Source organism: Mixophyes fleayi, chromosome 8, assembly GCF_038048845.1.
Source record: "Mixophyes fleayi isolate aMixFle1 chromosome 8, aMixFle1.hap1, whole genome shotgun sequence".
NCBI lineage: Eukaryota > Metazoa > Chordata > Amphibia > Anura > Limnodynastidae > Mixophyes > Mixophyes fleayi.
In genome coordinates this window covers 107,464,340-107,482,965 of record NC_134409.1, presented here as the reverse complement: position 1 = coordinate 107,482,965, position 18,626 = coordinate 107,464,340, and the positions used below count along the sequence as shown (strand labels likewise).

Genomic DNA, 18,626 nt, shown 5'->3' with positions numbered 1-18,626 from the left:
AAGTCCTGGATATTGGGGACCAATCTCCACCGTCTGGCAGAGCTTCTCTTTCCTAAGAATATTCTCCAGTTAAGCCTTTTCTCTCCTATATTCTTGAACGTGACATCCGCCCAGCTGCAGCCCAAGCCTGGTATTCAGGCTCCAGGATTTGCAGCTCCTTGGTCTCTGTCTCCAGTTCCAAGGTATGAAAGACAGGATCAAGTAGGGTCGGATTTCCGGCCAGTGATTCAGTTGTCAGCATGTCCTGACTGATCTGGTTCGCTATAATTTCCTGGAACAGGGGGAAGTCTCACCCAATATGGGGGTATGGCAGACTTGGGGCTATCGTTGCTACCACTTGCACTGTTCATCCCTTCACAGTAATGGAAAGATTGACATGGTCATATTCCTTGGTGATCCTGTGAATGCACAGGACTTTCAATGATGGTGTCCGGGTCGACAGGCCTTCTGGAACCACACTGCCAGATTCCAAGGTGATTTTACTACTTGAGTAAACTAACACTAACACCGCCTGTTGTCCTCTTCCCTGTGGAAGAGGACATGGTGAAACAAGCTTCCAGAAGTGACCCTGCTCGCCACATTCAAAACATTTTACTTGATTCACTTTGTGGTCTGTTGCCATCTCTGGTGTTAGTTTCATCCTGAAGTTCTTCCTGATAACTTTTTCAGCTGTCTGGGCCATATTTTCTACAGCATAATATTGGTTAATAGCTGCTGCAAACTCCTCAAACAACTGAGGGGCGGTCTGTAGAACTCATATCTATAACGCCCAACTTAGGATCTGCTTGCAATGGTCGATAGTTAGGATTTCTAACATTCTGACTGGTATATTATGGTCAGGCGCCAACCAACATTTTGTTAAGCTTGCCAGGTCTGCCAGCTGGGCACTCGTTATGAATCCAAGTCTAATTTGCAGGTCATGGAATCGTTGTGCCTTCTCAGGTCCTGTCACCTCTATCTGCACCAATTTTGCGGCCTTCAGTTGCTGAAAGTCTGCTACCTGATCCTCAAGCACATCCATATAGGCTCCTTATTTGCCCATTCACCTGTTGGCCACTGAAGACAAGTTGCTGTCCTTTCAAAAAATAACAAAAACGCCTTTCAAAAAATAACAAAAACGCCTCAATGTCGTCTGAAGAGGTCATCTTATGCAAAACAGCGGATTCTTAGTAACTTTGATGGAGCTGACTGAGCTCCACCCATAACAGTCTGTTACTTTCCACCTAGGTCATGGCGACGGCTAGCATTTGGTCCTGCTGGGCCTGCTGTGTGGCGACCACATTAGCTAAAGCTTGGAGGACTTCCTCCATCTTGCAATCCAATCTGGTGGGATAGCGAAACTGTGCCTCCCTTAACATACACTGACAGATGAAAAAAAAAACAATAAACAAAAACTTTTCTTTTTTTTTTAAATGTCAGGTTTTTGTAATATCTAACTAGATAGAAGCTGCTACATTTTGCCTCCAAGTAGGAACAATACAAGCAGAAGGAAAACAGAAAAACGCACAAAAAAAACGTATTTTCTTCTCTGAATATCATACTTAGCTTTTGTTGTCTGGATGCCTGGATGGACAGCTTTGTTTTTGGCTGTCCTTTAATATCCCATGACGCCACCACTTTGTAGAAATCCCAAAATAAGAATCTCCTTATTCCAGGCTTCTTAAGCAGTAGCTGTTTTACTTCAGCATAAAAGATCAAGACAAAAACAGTAAAGTTTCCAAGGCTTCCTTACACACTGGCTTCACCCACATGCCCACACTATTATCCGGATTCTATTCAGCGTTGGAAGCCCAGCCCACCCCCACTGGAGCTCTATAGTTTAAATGGGGGGTGGGGGGGGGCAGCTGTCCGCGACCAGTGTGTGTAATGAGTGTATGCCATCACACACTGTTAAGCAGCCTACAGAGCAAACCAGGAGGTTGAAATCTCATGAGACTAAGAGCTTCCCTGTTCACTCTGCAAGTTGTTTTCTACTTTGATGTCAGAAGCATGTAGGTAAGTACAGGTGGGCTGGGGATGTCATAATGTGACTTGGTGCATTATAATGTGTCTTGGGGGGTCATAATGTGCCTGAGGGGTGGCATGCTAATATAACTGTGGGTCAGCGTTGGACTGGACTGCCGGGCAGCCGGTCTAATCACTGGTAGGCCCGGCCTCGTTGAAGATCCGCCCCCTCCGCTGTTAGGGCGGAGCTTACGGAGAAGACGTCACTTGCGATGGCGGCGACACTTAACAAACACTACCGCACCTTAGCCCTTGAGAAAGTCCGTAGCAGGACGAAACGTGTTGGGACTCCACCCATTACAGTTCTATTGGCCAATAGCACTAATTGTAAGTGACGTCTATATCGGAAGTGCGTCTGCGCTCCACAGGTGGAACGCACCATCAGTCTCTAACAGTAGCGGTGTGATCACCCGCTGCTGCCCCATCTAGCCTTCCCCTTGGACTGCTGCCATTTATGATTTGGAACATTGCATTTGGAATTATCTGGCAGGATCTGGACTCATTTCCCTTTACATCAAACCGCAAGTATTATTACCAACTTCAATGCACGGAGCATTCGTCTGATTTACCACCAGATGACATTAGCGGAATAGTTACACGGAGTTGTGATAAAAGCAGGCATATAGGCTGTAGTAATAGTTTCCTTCTCAATGCAATGCTCTAAGATTGCTTATGAAAATTGTCTGTCAACATACTAAACAATGACACCCAGTAAAATGGTATTAATTATACTCTACAGGGTCTACGCTATAATCTATAATCTGTTGGATGACAGGGCAAAAAGCCTTTCACATCTTAAAATGACTGTTAGGGTAGACACATGCGTGCACAGCTCACACTGGCCAAACCACAGGGACAAAGAAAGGATTAGAATATTCAGTATGATTTTCAGGCTGTGGGACACATTTATACTGCATTAAAAGGGATATATATATACTCTGGTATATAATTTACTTATCTGCTAAGAGGATCATTCATAAATATATTTGCATCAAATAAATCATTTTTAATGTAAAAAAAAATGTAAAAAACTCAGAAAAATCCCTCTGCAAGACCTGGGAATCCTGGATAATTCACAATAATATCCACTTGCCTTTGACCTCTTAAATTTATTTTTATCTTACAGCAATTCCTCAACTGTTCATTTTTTACCCACTGGGCTTCAAACCACCCTTTCTGCTCACTCCCATACTCCCTTTTACTTTTCCACCACAAAAGCTATGAAAAGTCTGGTTGACATTGTATTTTATTGGTATTTTAATTAAATGGAGGGATACCCTTAGCAGGTGCAGCTCTCGCAAACCCTGGGTGGAGAGCGCGATTCCATATTGCATTTTTACTACCGCGCAGGTGCAGAGAGGCGGCTCTCTGCACCTGGGCGGTAGTGTTTTTCACTTTCAACAGGGTTCATCATGCCGTGGCCGCTCAGAGGAGCAGGATGCCGGAGTTTTCCACAGACAGAGGAGAAAGGTAAGTGAGTGCCCGCTCCCAAGCCAGCCAGCAGGTGTTTTTTTTGTATGGGAAGTAAGTAATTGAGCTCCTATGCAGCATCCATCCCTCACACTTTCACCCATGTGGGAGGCTGTGAATCTGCACTATGTGTCCCCCAGGCAGAATTTGCTGTTGGGAGAGTTTTATTTTTGGTGAACAGATGCAAATCTGATTTATAGAAATGACATTAAAGTCCATAGCCCCTCCAATACACCCTAGATAATGCACTGAGCAGTTTCTCTCCTTTACTGTGTCCTGGTAACATTTAAAGCAAAGCTGTTGTTTAATTAAAACTTTTCAATACGCCATCTAAATGTTAATACCATTGAATGTTAATGACATGTATCAGGTATTTGTTAAAATGCTCATTGTCTTTAGATTTGACATTTTCTTCTATTAGTGTAACTCACTGTAGAGAAATCAAAGCTAATATATGACTATTTTATGTGGTTTATGTCCACTATTTGTGTCAAGATTAAGTTCTAGCAGCTTTAGCACTCTATTGCTCAAATATTAATATTATTGTCCATCTTACTAACATATTGGCACCTGCACCTGGGATTTATTCTATTAACCAAATAGAATGCAAGACAATAAATAATGCTGAGGTGGTTTGGGTCATTAATTGAATGTGGGGCTGAGTGTGGGGAGGAGGGCTATCTATTAAATGTGAATATTAATTATTTAATGCTAGGAATGGTTGTGGGAAATGGATGTATTAAACGTAAATGCCATTCATTTATTTCTGGGACTGTTTGGAGGGAGGGTAATAGGTTTATTTATTAAATGGGAATACTATTAATTTAATGTTGGGGTTGGTTGGAGGGAAATAGATCTATTTATCAAATGTGAGCACTATTACTTTAATGTTGAGGCTGGAGATAGGCCTTATTATTAAATGTGGGTGCTGTTGATTTAATGGCAGGTATGGTTGGCGTTTCTAAATGTACCCATTATTTTTTCCAAATAGGGCCCTCAACATTCCAGGACCCAGACAAGCCGCAACTAAAGAAACCAGCAGCCACAGGTGGTAAAAGTGACAACAACAGGTAGGACAGTCTGTCAAATGTTCTGAGTCTACTGCAGGCTTGGCTAACCTGTGGTACTCCAGGTGTTGTGAAACTACAAGTCCCAGCATACCCTTACAGCAATAAGCTGCTATATATTGGCAAAACATGCTGGGGCTTGTAGTTTCACAACACCTGGAGTACCACAGGTTAGCCAAGCCTGGTCTAGTGGGACAATCCTAATTTTTGGTGACTGGTCTGTCCAATCTAAGGGGCAGGTCAAGACTGTATATTCTTTATACACACACTGTATGCTTTATATACTACACTAAGGTGCTAGCTGTCCTTCGGGGACTGACCACTCCCCCTCTAGTGTCAGGTCCCGCCTCTATGATGGCTGACCACACCCCCTCTGGTGGGCCCCTAGTGTTGCAGTCCCCCGGTGGGCCCTTCGTGTTGCAGTCCCCCGGTGGGCCCTTCATGCCCCAGTCCCCCGGTGGGCCCTTCATGCCCCAGTCCGACACTGCTGTGGGTTACATGATATGTCTGAGAGGTGGTGTGTTTTTGGTGGGGTTGAAAAAGTTGAAAACAATTGGAGATATAGAAATATATAGAAAAAGAGAAGAAAGACTCTCCCATATGGATGCACTCTAAAGTTCCACAATTAATTAAAATGGTATCTTTATTATTATTTATATCAATACACCTTATGAGCGAATTGATAAATAAATAGTATTAGATAGTGAAAGAAAATAAAAGAAGTGATTTAACATATTTCTGTGATATATCATTGATTGGTAATATTCATATTTATCATTCAAATTATTCCATTATATCAAAGTTTAACAATTATTACAATGGGTTCTGTATTTAATAATGCAATGTTTTAGTCATGGTAAAAAAATAGATAACAAGGACTATACAAAAAGACATATTATATGGATTATTTAATAATCATCAATTCTTATGCAGGTCAAGTGTCCTCTATTTAACCATACACTACTGACAGATCAGATTGCCTTCATTGTTCATACATCGTTAGGTAGAAGCCTGTTGTTTAAGCAGCTGTTATTTATGTAAATTTCCATAATAAACATCAAACATTCAGTATTCTGAAACGCTATGCCTCTTCCTAATTAGTCTGCTGTTGAATAAGAAAATGAGCGGAGATTTCTACCATAGTCTTCAGCTGCGCGATATCTGTTTGTCACATCGTTGGCAATTGATTCTCCCTCAATATGTCATGTCTAAAGAATTGCAGCCACACCTGTGTTGACCAAGCCCCAAACATTATATGTTGTATATATATCTAATATATAAATGTCTAGTGGCGTGTGTTAGTCTGTCTGTCTGTGTGTGTGTGTATGTGTGTGTGTGTGTGTGGAAAAAATAAAACCAAGCTGCAGTGCCACCTGCTGGGCGGAGTTATACACTGACCTACTAAATTCTTAGTGTGTGTGGAAAAAAGAATTCAGAAAGGGCTGAAATTTGGTATACTAAGATGTTTTTAATTTGTTAATTTAATTTGTTAATTGTTAAAAGTGTTTATAAAGATTTAAAAAAAATATATATATATTTCTTGAAGGAGAAGTGACAGTTGGGAGTGGTTGGTGGTTGCCGGGGGTGACGGAGCGAGAGGAGTGTGATACTCAGGACCGCTAAGAGAGATCCCTGTGTCTGGATAGACATCTGGATAGATGTGGCGATGAAAATGAAGGATGAGGTGATGGAGAAGAATGATGAGGTGGTGACATGTGGACAAAACCACGTTAAAAAAGGGCGCTTGCATCGGGAAGTAACGCTCTTCCTCTGAGGAGGCCTGGGCTAGGCCCAAATGCATGACAAGACCCTTTTTAACACCTTAAGTAGCTTGATTTGACTAGAATGCATGAGTATCATGCACGGGTTAACTTGTATCTAATATATATAAGCCTAGCGGCATGTGTTAGTGTGTGTGTGTGTGTGTGTGTGTGTGTGGAAAAAACTATTTTCTCAGAAAGGGCTCATCCAATTGACCTGAAATTTGGTATACTGACATTATTTGACAAAAAAAATGATAATAGTCAAGTCAGTTAACTTCCATCATCCCCCCTTTCCCCCGTGGGAGGGGTAGTAAAGGCTAAATTTACCAGTTGAGGGCTCAAACTCATTTTCGTGAGGTAATTTTACCTCATAAACACACATGGTGTGTGTGTGTGTGTGTGTGTGTGTGTGTGTGTGTGTGTGTGTGTGTGTGTAAAAACTACCGGGTGACAGAGTGCTCAAGCTGCAGCGCCACCTGCTGGGTGGAGTTATATACTACTCTGACCTACTAAATTCTTAGCATTATCTAATATATAAAAGCCTAGCGGTGTGTGTGTGGCGATGAAGATGACAAGAACCTTTTTAACACCTTAAGTAGCTTGATTTGACTAGAATGCATGAGTATCATGCACGGGTTAACTTATATATATATATATATATATATATATATACAAAATATTGTAGGCAGCACAGTGGCCTAGCTGTTAGCACTTCTGAGGTCATGAGTTCAATTCCCGACCATGGCCTTATCTGTATGGAGTTTGCATGTTCTCCCTGTGTTTGCATGGGTTTCCTCCTGGTGCCCCCACTCTGCAAAAACATACTAGTAGGTTATTTGGCTGCTATCAAATTGACCCCAGTCTCTGTGTGTGTGCGTGTGTGTGTTGGTGTGTGTGTGTGTATGTGTGTTTGTATGTTAGGGAATTTAGACTGTAAGCTCCAATAATGTGAATAAGTGGAGCTGCAGAATTAGTAGCGCTATATAAATAACTGATGAGATATATATATATATATATATAATATATATATATATATATATATATACACACAAGTTAACCCGTGCATGATACTCATGCATTTTTTTGTAAAATAATGTCAGTATACCAAATTTCAGGTCATTCGGATGAGCCCTTTCTGAGAAAATAGTTTTTTCCACAGACACACACACACTAACACACGCCGCTACACATGCAGGGGCGGATCTAGAAAATGTTTGTTCCCCGGGGGGATGTTAGGGCGGGGCGATTTAGGCCCCAACCCCTTTCCGACTTCTGAGGCTGCCGGGGGCTGCACAGTATGTGCAGGTCCGCTCGGCAGTGACAGGCAGGGACAGTGTGCTGCCCGGCTGCTCTGATTGTGTTTAAAACACATACTGTGCAGCCGTCGGCAGCAAACCCCTGCTAGGGGGGGCGATTGCCCCGATCGCACCCCCCTGGATCCGCCACTGTACACATGTGTGTTCATGAGGTAAAATTACCTCACGAAAATGAGTTTGACCCCTCAACTCGTCAATAATGTCAGTATACCAAATTTCAGCCCTTCTTGAGGGTTTTTTTCCACACACACTAAGAATTTAGTAGGTCAGTTAACCCGTGCATGATACTCATGCATTCTAGTCAAATCAAGCTACTTAAGGTGTTAAAAACTCCCCACTGTCACCCCCGGCAACCACCAACCACTCCCAACTGTCACTTCTCCTTCAAGAAATATATAGGTCAGTGTATAACCCAACAGGTGGCGCTGCAGCTTGTTTTTTTTTTTCACACACAGACAGACTAACACACGCCACTAGACATTTATATTATATATATATATATATATATATATATATATAAATATTGTGACAGAGTCACTGGAAGGAGACTAGATACAGAGGTATGTGTCCCAGGCTTCCAGCATTGTATACATAAGGCCCATTCCGGGTCTTCTGTTCTATCAGTCTCTATCAGACTGATCAAGGGATGCACCTGTGAGGTGCTAGTAATAAGGCAGCTGGGATATGCAGCCAGTGTCTCAGACCTGGGAGAGGTGAGTGCCTCCCAAGACACTCTGTTGCAGGAAGCAACAGTTACATGTGGTTTGGTGAATGTGTGGGACATAAGGTCCTACACATAAGAGAGAGCCTCCATAAATGTATTAGCTAGAAGCCAGACGGCTAGGATTTTATTTGTGTTTTGTTCCTGTTTTCAAGCTAGTGAATAAACTGGCTCTGGCTGTTATCCAGAAACCCCTAGACTCATGTGTCTTACTGCCGCTGTTCACCCAGGAGATGATACCTGTTCCCCTGATTATACTACAATATATATATATATATATATATATATATATATATATATATATATATATATATGTGTCATTTAGTTGTTGCATTTTTCTGATTGAGAAATGTTCTTACCTTCAGAAAGTTTTTCCACAATTAATGTTGTAGCTGGCATTGTAACTATCAACGATGTTAGAGCATTTACAAAGTTATACTTCAGAGAGAGTTTTAGAGCCTGTTCAGTTAGATTTTCTCTTTCTGATTGGTCAGTATAAGGCCTTGAACTAAAGAAAATAATATGAGAAAAACATATTAAACAAATATAATCAGATTTTTTTTATCTTGTACTTTATCCTATTCAGCAAACAATGAGGTGTAAACTATTAATTTACCTACAGAAAGATTATCATTAAACAATTTTGTTTTACTTTTATGAGAGACAGGAAGTGAAAGCTACTTTAGTACAATTTAAATATGATTAAAATCATATATTTTTAATCTTGTATCAATATATATCCCAAGTGCTTTTCTAATCAATACAATTACTAAAAGTTGATTGGAAGAGTATTTAATTTAATAACAAACTATGAATTCTGTATCAAAATCTAAATGTTAATATATGTTATATTGCAATCATCACACCAAAAAACTGTAGATCTGTGCCTCTCCAAGGCTGGCGGGTACCCGGAAAAAAATGTGAAAATCCAGTACAACCACTGCAGTGAATGCCCATGACTATCCATAATTGAATGAGTGGTACTCAGCTAGTACTTTAATGGATCAGAAATTCAGGGATCAGAAACAGTAGTGCACTTACATAGAGATTTGAATATTCTCAGGATTAAATGTGCATGATAAAATTTTGTGCCACCAACATAGCACCAGAAATCCGGACACAGCTCCTCATCAAGTAGTGGGCTATGACGCTTGAAGAGGTGTCAGATATTGACGTTTGAAAGTAAACTGTACTTGTAGTCAATTCATAAGCTAGGGATTTAGAGAACCAGGTAGTCAGGACAAACTCTAATATCAGAGCTGGTTACAGTGGTAAACTGGTGCAGTAGTAAATGCTGGCCAAAATGTCTCTAGATTCAGCATACACAGAGTTAATGACATAGGTGCAATAATAGTGAACAATAGGAGAACTCAGACTTGTATTCAAGAATACTTCAAGGGTCTGGTATACAATGTAACATCAGGAGCAGTAGAAATGCTGGATATGTCGACACAACACAATCTCATATCCGAATGGTACCAGGTTAATATAGTGTCTAAAGCATGCCCATCAACAATGATGACACCAGTCCCAGGATATAAAAAAGCCTTCCTAACACCTAAAAGCTGTTTGCACATCAGATCAGAACCATACACAGAGCGGCTGAACCTGGAAACCCGCATCCCTAGGTTGTTGCGGTGGATGATTAAAGAGACACAAATAACTATTTATTTAGATATGTGATGCACAAATAAGTATTCACCATTATAAAGGGGGCACATATAATTATTTATTTAGATAAAGGGGCCACTATAAAATATTTATTTAGAAAAATGGCGCACTTAATTAGTTAATTTATTAGGGGTCTCATACTTGTAGTGCACACCTGTGGCTCTACAAATGTCCATGTGCACTGCTACCCATGTGCATGCTGGTTGTCAGGCGCCGCCTCTGCACTGACACTTGGTGCAGGAGATGGATGCCTTCACCATCTTGTCAGCCGCGTCCCGTTGCCTAGCAGCAGGACGCTATCTCCGCTCGTCTGACCACCAAAAAGCACCCTCTGACACATGTTGGGTGCCAGAGTATTGGTTCACTTCTGCTCCAGTGCTTCCTGAACTTCTGATCCAGTGTTCTTCGGTTCTGACTCGGCTTCCTATTATGGCTTAATATTCTCCTGTGTTTCGTTTTGGTACCTCTCTGCCCGGCCGGTTTGACTATTTGACTTGACCTGACTTCTCTCTGGAACCTCCCTGTGTACCGCACCGCTCGTTTGGCTTTGATCTGAACTGCCTGACTACGCCTGTCTACTACTGTCGCTACACCGGTGACTGTCTTGGAGAACCGCAACCTGCGTACCCTCTGCAGCTAAGCCCAAACTCCATTGCGGGGGGTCCCTGGTGAATACAGGAGGTATTTAAACTTTTTTCCTGGTACCCACCGATCAGGGGTACCAGGAGGAGTCTAATGTTACTCATCATTGGGCGACACAACTGTAGGTGCGGGGACCGGAGTATTTCTTTACCTCCCAGCCCTCTTCCCCATGCCTGATTCTGAGTAGGCTCGACTCTTATAGAATGGGGGTAAAACCGGATGCTTGTCATCTGGTCTAATGATGAGGTTTGCCATTAGCTACATGTGGTTTAGGGGTTTTTAAACCACCACACATCAATTAGATTATAATTTAAGACTATTTTTTTTAACAAAATTATTTTTATTGAGAGTTTTATAGAGTAAGGGAGTAAGGGTACAGAAAAAAGGAGAGTGTGGCGGGGGGTACATAGTGGGGATCAGACATAACAAAAAGCTCAACAAAACATACAGTGACATTAGTAAATGGAAGACAATAGATGCAGCACGTTTTTAAACACATGGAAACCAATCTGTTACATGTCACTCAGAATTAGGTGGTAGAGTATTGATCGATTGGGGTAGAGGAAGCTAGGGCCATCAAATTTGGTGGCTCTAATAACATAGAGCTTTTAACATCTGTAGTGAACTCATGCCAGGCCTTCCATTTGACTATGAGGGAAGATGGGGCTATAGAGTAAGGGACTTCATTTGTCTCCATCTTGAAACAGAACTGGTTTTTGGCTGCAATTTGATGAATGGTGGGAGTAAAGTTTGTTTCCATTGTTTTGCGATTGCCACCATGGCTGCAATAAGGATATGACCCCACACATATCTATGGTGCTTCTGCAATTGTTCAGGATACAGATTGAGGAGGGCAATAAGTGGTGATGGGGCTAGAACCACCATGGTAACCTTTGCCGCTAAATGCAAAACCTCTATCTAGAGTGGCTGATTAACGGGCAGCACCAAAACCCACGTAGAATATCTCCAACTGCCCCACAGTGGAGCCAACATCATGGAGAGTGAGAAGGCCATATCTTGTGAAGGTGGGACAAGGTAAGGTAGGTCCTGTATAAAAGCTTCAAAAACATTTCTAGATGGTTAGTGCATTTAGACATTTTAGATAAGTTGTTGTAAATACTTTCCCATTGATCTGGGGATAGAGAAGCTGCAAGGTCTCTTTCCCATTTGGTCTGAGAGGCATGTTTAGGTGTGTCTATGAAAGCGGTCAGGTACTGGTACGAGAAGATGATGCCTCTTTTATTGTTACCTCCTGTCAACTTGGTATAAAGCAAAAGGCAGGGGTGAGCTTGTAGGAGTTTTTAGTGGGGAGACAAAGCTGTCATGCAGTAGTGCAAAGGCGCAGAGACCCTCAGCGTGAAATATCTGGGCAAGAGAGCTAAAGCTCTCCGAAAGCCAATTGGATAGGTTGAAGTCAGGAATGAGTTTGGCAATGCTCGTTCATATCTGTATCCTCAGGTAGAATAGGGAATTTTCTTTCCAAGCATATTTAAATCAAAATTTCAGATGGGTAAAGGAGTCTGGTGGGATGTTGAGGGGGAGGGCTTCATTTTTAGTAGTGTTCAGTTTATAGTATGATGCCCGGCTATAGCTATCAAAGATGTTATATAATGAGGTCTCCGGGCTTGATATAAAAAGGAGGACATCATTCTGAAACAGGCAAAGACTGTGGTTGGTCCCAAGGAGGCTAAAGCGCCTACACTTCTTGGAGCGTTGTATGCATTCTGCTAGTGGCTCAATGGCCAGTATATAAATGAGTGAGGACAAGGGACATCCCTGTCTGGTACCAAAAGGAATCTCAAACTTGTCAGAGAGAAAGCCATTGATTAAGACTTTGGAAGATGCGCCGTCATACAGCGCCAGAATCGCTCTCAGGATACTGCAATAAAAGCAAACAAATTTCAACAAGAGTGGAGTATGTCAAATTTCTTCTCTGCATCCAGAGAAATCACCAACAGCTCACTCTGGCATTTCGAAATGCACTCCACAAAATTAAGGACACTCCTTGTATTATCGGAGGCCTGTAATCCCATGACAAAAACCCACTTGGTCGGGGTGTACGAGGGTGAGTATGAGGGATGAGAGGGCTGAGCCTGTTGGCTATTAGTTTGGCATATATTTTGAGGACAGTAGTGAGAGGGGCCATTGGTCTATAGTTATGATAGTCTGCAGTATCTTTGCTCGGTTTTGAGATTGTCACAACTTGGACCTCAAGCATCTCCATCGGGAACCCACCACAGTCAAGCCCGTATTGTACAACTCAACCAATATCAGAACAAGGGACCTGATTCATTAAAGATCTTAACTTAAGAAACTTATTATTTCAGTCTCCTGGGCAAAACCACGTTACAATGCGAGGGGTGCAAATTAGTGTTCTGTTTTGCACATAAGTTAAATACTGACTGTTTTTTCATGTAACACACAAATACTTAATAGCTTATTTGTACACTGAATTTAAAGTTGATATTTGTGTGCTACATGAAAAAACAGTCAGTATTTAACTTATGTGCAAAACAGAATACTAATTTGCACCCCTTGCATTGTAACATGGTTTTGTCCATGAGACTGAAATAAGAAGTTTCTTAAGTTAAGATCCTTAATGAATCAGGCCCAAGATCTTTATTAAAGGTATAATAAAAGTCATTATTAGACCCATGTGGGCCAGAGGGTTTGCAAATCGGGGTAGAATTTTTATGACATGCGTAGACCCGAATCCAAGATGGCGGCGCCCTGGACAGAGCGGACCGCTGGAGGAAGGTAAGTCTGCCGGGGGTCGGGTGCGCCGCCCGATCGCCCGGCGTATGACACGTAGTTCCTGGAGGTGGCTCTCGGGGATAGGTCGAGTCCAGTCAGGGATCTACGACTAAGTTGATGTCACCCAGCATTATCAGGCTACCTTTATTGATCTTCAGGACTTTCCACAGGACAACCCTGAGAAAAGGAATCTACCTGGTGTTAGGGGCATAAAGGGAAACATGCATCACTAACTTACTGTCCTCCAGTAAGCTTGTAAGAATCAAAAACCTGCCCTGCTTATTTTCATACTTCTGGGAAGGGGCAAAGGAGGTCTTAGAGCTAAAGAAGATGGCCACACCATTGTGCTTGAGAGGGCAATTGACAGCAAAGCAAAGAGGATAATGTGGTCTTGGAGAGTAGTTGGGGGCCATAGAGGAAAAATCTTGGAGTGCCACCAGATCCAAATTATGTCTGGAGAAAAAATTAAGGGACAATCGTCTCTTGTTTAGGAAATTAAGACCCCGGGCATTTAAAGAGAGAAACTTAACCATAGCAAGGGTGGGCGGTATGAAGGAATGACAAGTGGAGCATGTGATGATTATGTATTATGCCTAATCACGGATTGTTATTTTCCCCTTCAATTCATGTTTGACAATGTGTATATTGTATGTAACCTTTCAAAGTGTGCTTTGCTCACAGACCTAAGTGACCTGTGCAATTGACAAAGTATTTTGAAATTAGCCAGGCCCAGGGCCAGATAAGCATCTCTGATTAGTTTGTGAATACAGAGGATGTGAACCTGACCAGCGGGCAGAACGAGCAGAGGTGAGAATCATGCCCTACTAGATGCCAGACATATATCTCAGGGATAGATAACTCACTTTTAAAGCCCTGTGTCATTCTGGGAATCCATCTGCCCTGACATTGACAGATTAGACTAAGTTCCAAAGGTGGGGGTGAGAGCAATGTGAGAAGTTAAATCAGTTGCCTTATCAAGTAAAATTGTTCATTTCTTTGAGGAGGTCTATCTAGATTAAAGTGTGCCATCTTTCCCAAAGTATACTCCTCTCACACCAAGACTTAAACTAGTAAGTAAGTTAGTGACTCTGGTTTTATTTCCTATTTTATTTCTGAAACTTATTTGTGCAACTTATTTTGTATGTCTTGTTATTATCTGTTTTGTAATTAAGCCATGGAAATATTTTTCGGATTAAATACATTTAATCTAGCATATTCTCGTGATTCTTTGTGAATTTACAAAGCCAAGTTAGGCTCATGCTACATGTGTTTGTTATTTAAGTGTGTAATAGTAATAAGTGGTTTGAGGGAAAGTAAGGACTCCATAGTAAATCATTCGGGGTGAGAGAAAAGATGTATTCATTGGTAAGGAACCAAGGTAACTCCAGTCACAACCAGCTGTTTCAGATTGTTATTGAGACAAGCTGGGCGTTCGTGACAGAGCGGTAGAGAGAATGGTAGGCAGATTGAGGTAGGGAGGTTAATAATGTCAAGAACAATGAAAGATTATCTGCTGGGGGAGAAGGGGGGCATGAGCAGAGCAATGGGAGGGAGAGAGGACGATGGAAGGATATAATCCAGACAGTGGGTTATCGCATTTTCCTCCTAAGAGTAGAATCTGCAAATTGAGTAACATTTTGAGGCCTGGTGCTTGCACGAAGAGCAAGCCACACCCATATTTAAGAAACACTGGGGATCAGGAGGGAAATAAAAGAAGATATAATAGAGTGGAATATTGTGTGGCAAACTGATAAGGCCAGAGAGTGCCTGGCAGTCTGGGAATCATAGAAATTCCAGGATCCCCAACCAGGGACCCAGCAACACAGCAACTAATAACATTGCATAGCATAGCATTGAAAACATAATAATGTAAATAACAGACATTACATTACAATAATGAGGTATTTAGAACACACAGCAACACATGAAAAACACTTGTGCAAAGCCCCAAGTGGGTTTGAACGGGGAGGGGCACGGTCAGGCTGCCCGCCACAAAGGAGTACGCACGCAAGGCCTGCCGTAATCCCAGCCAGACACTGGCACAATTATAACTAAACAAATGGTGTGAAAAAGAAATGAAGACTAAGTGGGTGTCATGGCATAGACTCTGGGAAGTTCTGGCTGGCCAGGACTCCGGGAGTAGTCCAAGCTAGTCAGGTGTATTAAATATGGTCATCCAGGCACATTATAGGAGAGGCTCATTCACAGGAGGTTATGACTGGAGAGCAAAATGAGAGATAGAAGTATCATCCTCCCATGAGAGAATGAGCTTCAGAACATAAAAACCAGAACCTGAGAGTCAACTGGTAAACCTCACAGTGTGGGTCTCCAAGTCTCTGGAGGAAAGTCACAGGAGCCGTAGGCACAAGAACGAGAAACACTAACTCCATGGAATACCTGAAAATGAGAGAGAGAGAATAGCAGATTGTCTATACTAGCAGGCCGGTCAATGAGTCCTTGCCTCAGGGACTGTTCTGCTCAACCGTGGACCACTCAGCAGCTACACGGGCCGAGAGTTGAGAGGTGTTAGGTCCACAGACAATGTCCCAGCCTTTCAACACATGAGCTCCATCATCAGAGTAGATATGGGTAGATTTATTTCTCTGGATGATGAGCTTTACTGGTAACTCCCAGCGGTAGGAGATGTCGTGGTTTGGCAGGGCTGAGATGACTACTTGGAAATATCGAGGATAGTGGCAAAGGAAAAATCTGGAAACAGTTGAATGTGAAGGAGAACTTCCGTGTTCTCCGCTGCTCTGGCTGCCTTCAGAAGGTGTTCCTTCATGTGGAAAAAATGCATTCAATGGTGTGTGTCTCTAGGAGCGGACCCCGTATAGGGCTGAGGCCTTGGCAGTCTATGAACTCTGTCAATAAGGAGGTCTCTGTCCAAAGGCGAGGAGCTTGTGAAACAATGTCATGATATAAGAGTGGGGGTCGGCGTTGGTCACTGTTTCTGCGATGCCTCTAATTTTGACATTATTGCACCTGGAGCGATCCTCCATATCAGCTATCTTATCTCTGAAGTAGTCCAATTCCTGTCGGAGAGCATCGTGGAAACTAATCAAATGATTATGGGAGGACACCAACTCGCCCATTTTTTGCTCTAGATGATTAGTCCAGTCTCCTATTTCTCCAATTTCACCCTTGTGTTCTCGAATAGAAGCTCCTATAGTATTGGTAAGCTCTGAGTTGAGGTTAGAAAGCATCAATTGCATAGTGCCAGCCGTCAGGGTTAGCAGAAGAAGCAGTGTGTATGTATATATATATATATATATATATATATATATATATATATATATATATATATGTATGTATAAATATATTTAAATATACACACAAATATCTATACATATAAAGAATACCATGAAGTTTTTGTTATCAGGGCAACTTTTACATTCGAGAAGACAAAATTAACTGATGCCCTGCAAATGCAATAGTGACACTATTTCAAAAGTAATACGTATAATAAGATCATATTAAAATGCCGTTTTGTAATGTGACATAATTACACTGATGTGATATGGATATAATTGAAACAATTGTTAGAATCTTACAGTAGTCCAAATAATATATCAATTCTATTATGTCAATTCTGTATATTCAACAGAACTGTATCTAAATCAAGACTGCTCCAATAGGTTTGTGTTAAACTGTACCTAGGTTCCTGAACAGGGTCTATCCTTATTGTGTCTTCAAAATAATGAAAAGTACAGTATTATTATGAAATTTCAGTATGCCCAAAAGAGTAAATATATTAATTGTAATTACTTAACCCCTTAATTGCTAAGGATGTGCGGGACTCCTTAGCACACAGGGGTTCAAAGAAGTTAAATTTATACTTACCTGTTACCTACAGCTATTTCCTGTCAAAGTTGGATAGGGGAGAGAATTAATGATATCATCTCGTCTATACCTGATGTCATTAAGCCCCATCTCCTCACACACTTCCTACAGAAAAATAATGAAGCCAGGAGAAGGGGGAGAGAGTATAAATGTGCTATGTTTCCCCACTTTGGCACCTAGAAACTCAGGAGCACAATCGTTTGAAAGAGAGGAATCACCTTTTAAAATGAAGTGCCCCCTTAACAAAAAACAATACAATGTCCAGGGATAAGTGAGCACAGATGTTCCCCATCTAGACTTCAAAATACTCAGAGGTACAATCATTTGAAATAGGGGATACCCTTTTTGAAATGATGTCGCCCTTTAGTAGTTATTATTTGGTGATCACATGTGATCACCAGACAATAACATCCTACACTGCAGAAAACATTAAGAGCCCACATTGAAACTCAGTGGCACCCTGGATTGAAATGAGGTGCCCTTTTAGTAATTAATGTTTGGTGACAAAATAAGAACACCCTATACTACAGAAAGTGTTAAGAAGTATAGAGAAGGGAGGATATAATGCCCAGAGCTCAATAAACACAGACCTATATTGTTCCTACACATTTTATGCATTTAATTTGAAACCATACAAAATAGCAAAAAAAAAATAGCATTATCGTTTTCAAGTGCAGATTATATTATACAAAAAACTGTGTAAAATCTGTCCTTTGCTATTTTGGCTAGATTGAAATCAAGAACCACAAAGAAATTCTTAGTGTTGTTGAGAAAAAAAATATACACATTTGCTTTTAGTTCACTTTATTGCAATATTTCAATAAAAAAAACAAACACTTTTTTGGTTATTTTTTGCTGTAAGGGTAAAAAATGCAAAATCTTCTGTCAAAAAATGTATAATTTGTATTGGTACCGCAAAAAACAAATGATAGATATTGATGTTGGAATGTGAATGATCAAAAAGTGCCTCAGCAGAAAAGGGGTTAAACAAATCCAGCAAGTACATTTTGATATGTAACCAATAAGCAGCATTTCACTGATTCACATACCTTTTCTCCAGCAATTGCTGTATAGTGAGGTAAGCCCAGAGTCTCTCTATGAAATCACCATAATTGTGTTCCTGCTGTTTTTGCACACTGTCCTGTTCTTGTAGTGTAGCACTTTCAGTGTATTTTAGGGATTTATTAGCCTATTCAAACAACAAAATTAAATTACAACAGAACACATCCATGAAACTAGTGGACCCCAAAATTATGCATCTGAATGCTGTAGTGCAATAGGTAGCAACCCGATATATACTTCAGATGCGGCATGAGCGGCCCTCTAACCATCAAAAGGTCCGCAGATTAACCTTAATATCAGTAATAAATTAAAA

At 41.2% G+C, this 18,626-nt stretch overlaps 1 protein-coding gene across 4 annotated transcripts in view; it reads right to left on the bottom strand.

Annotated features, from left to right (window-relative positions):
- LOC142099562 (inter-alpha-trypsin inhibitor heavy chain H3-like) overlaps positions 1 to 18,626 on the bottom strand; it is a 214,513-nt gene that overhangs the window by 63,496 nt on the left and 132,391 nt on the right. For all 4 annotated transcript variants that reach the window (XM_075183110.1, XM_075183112.1, XM_075183111.1 and 1 more), the window contains exons 12-13: positions 18,301 to 18,440; positions 8,701 to 8,849 (exon numbers count right to left, since the gene is read on the bottom strand). In XM_075183110.1, coding sequence (XP_075039211.1) covers positions 8,701 to 8,849; positions 18,301 to 18,440 — 289 coding nt within the window. The remainder of the gene's footprint in view (positions 1 to 8,700; positions 8,850 to 18,300; positions 18,441 to 18,626) is intronic.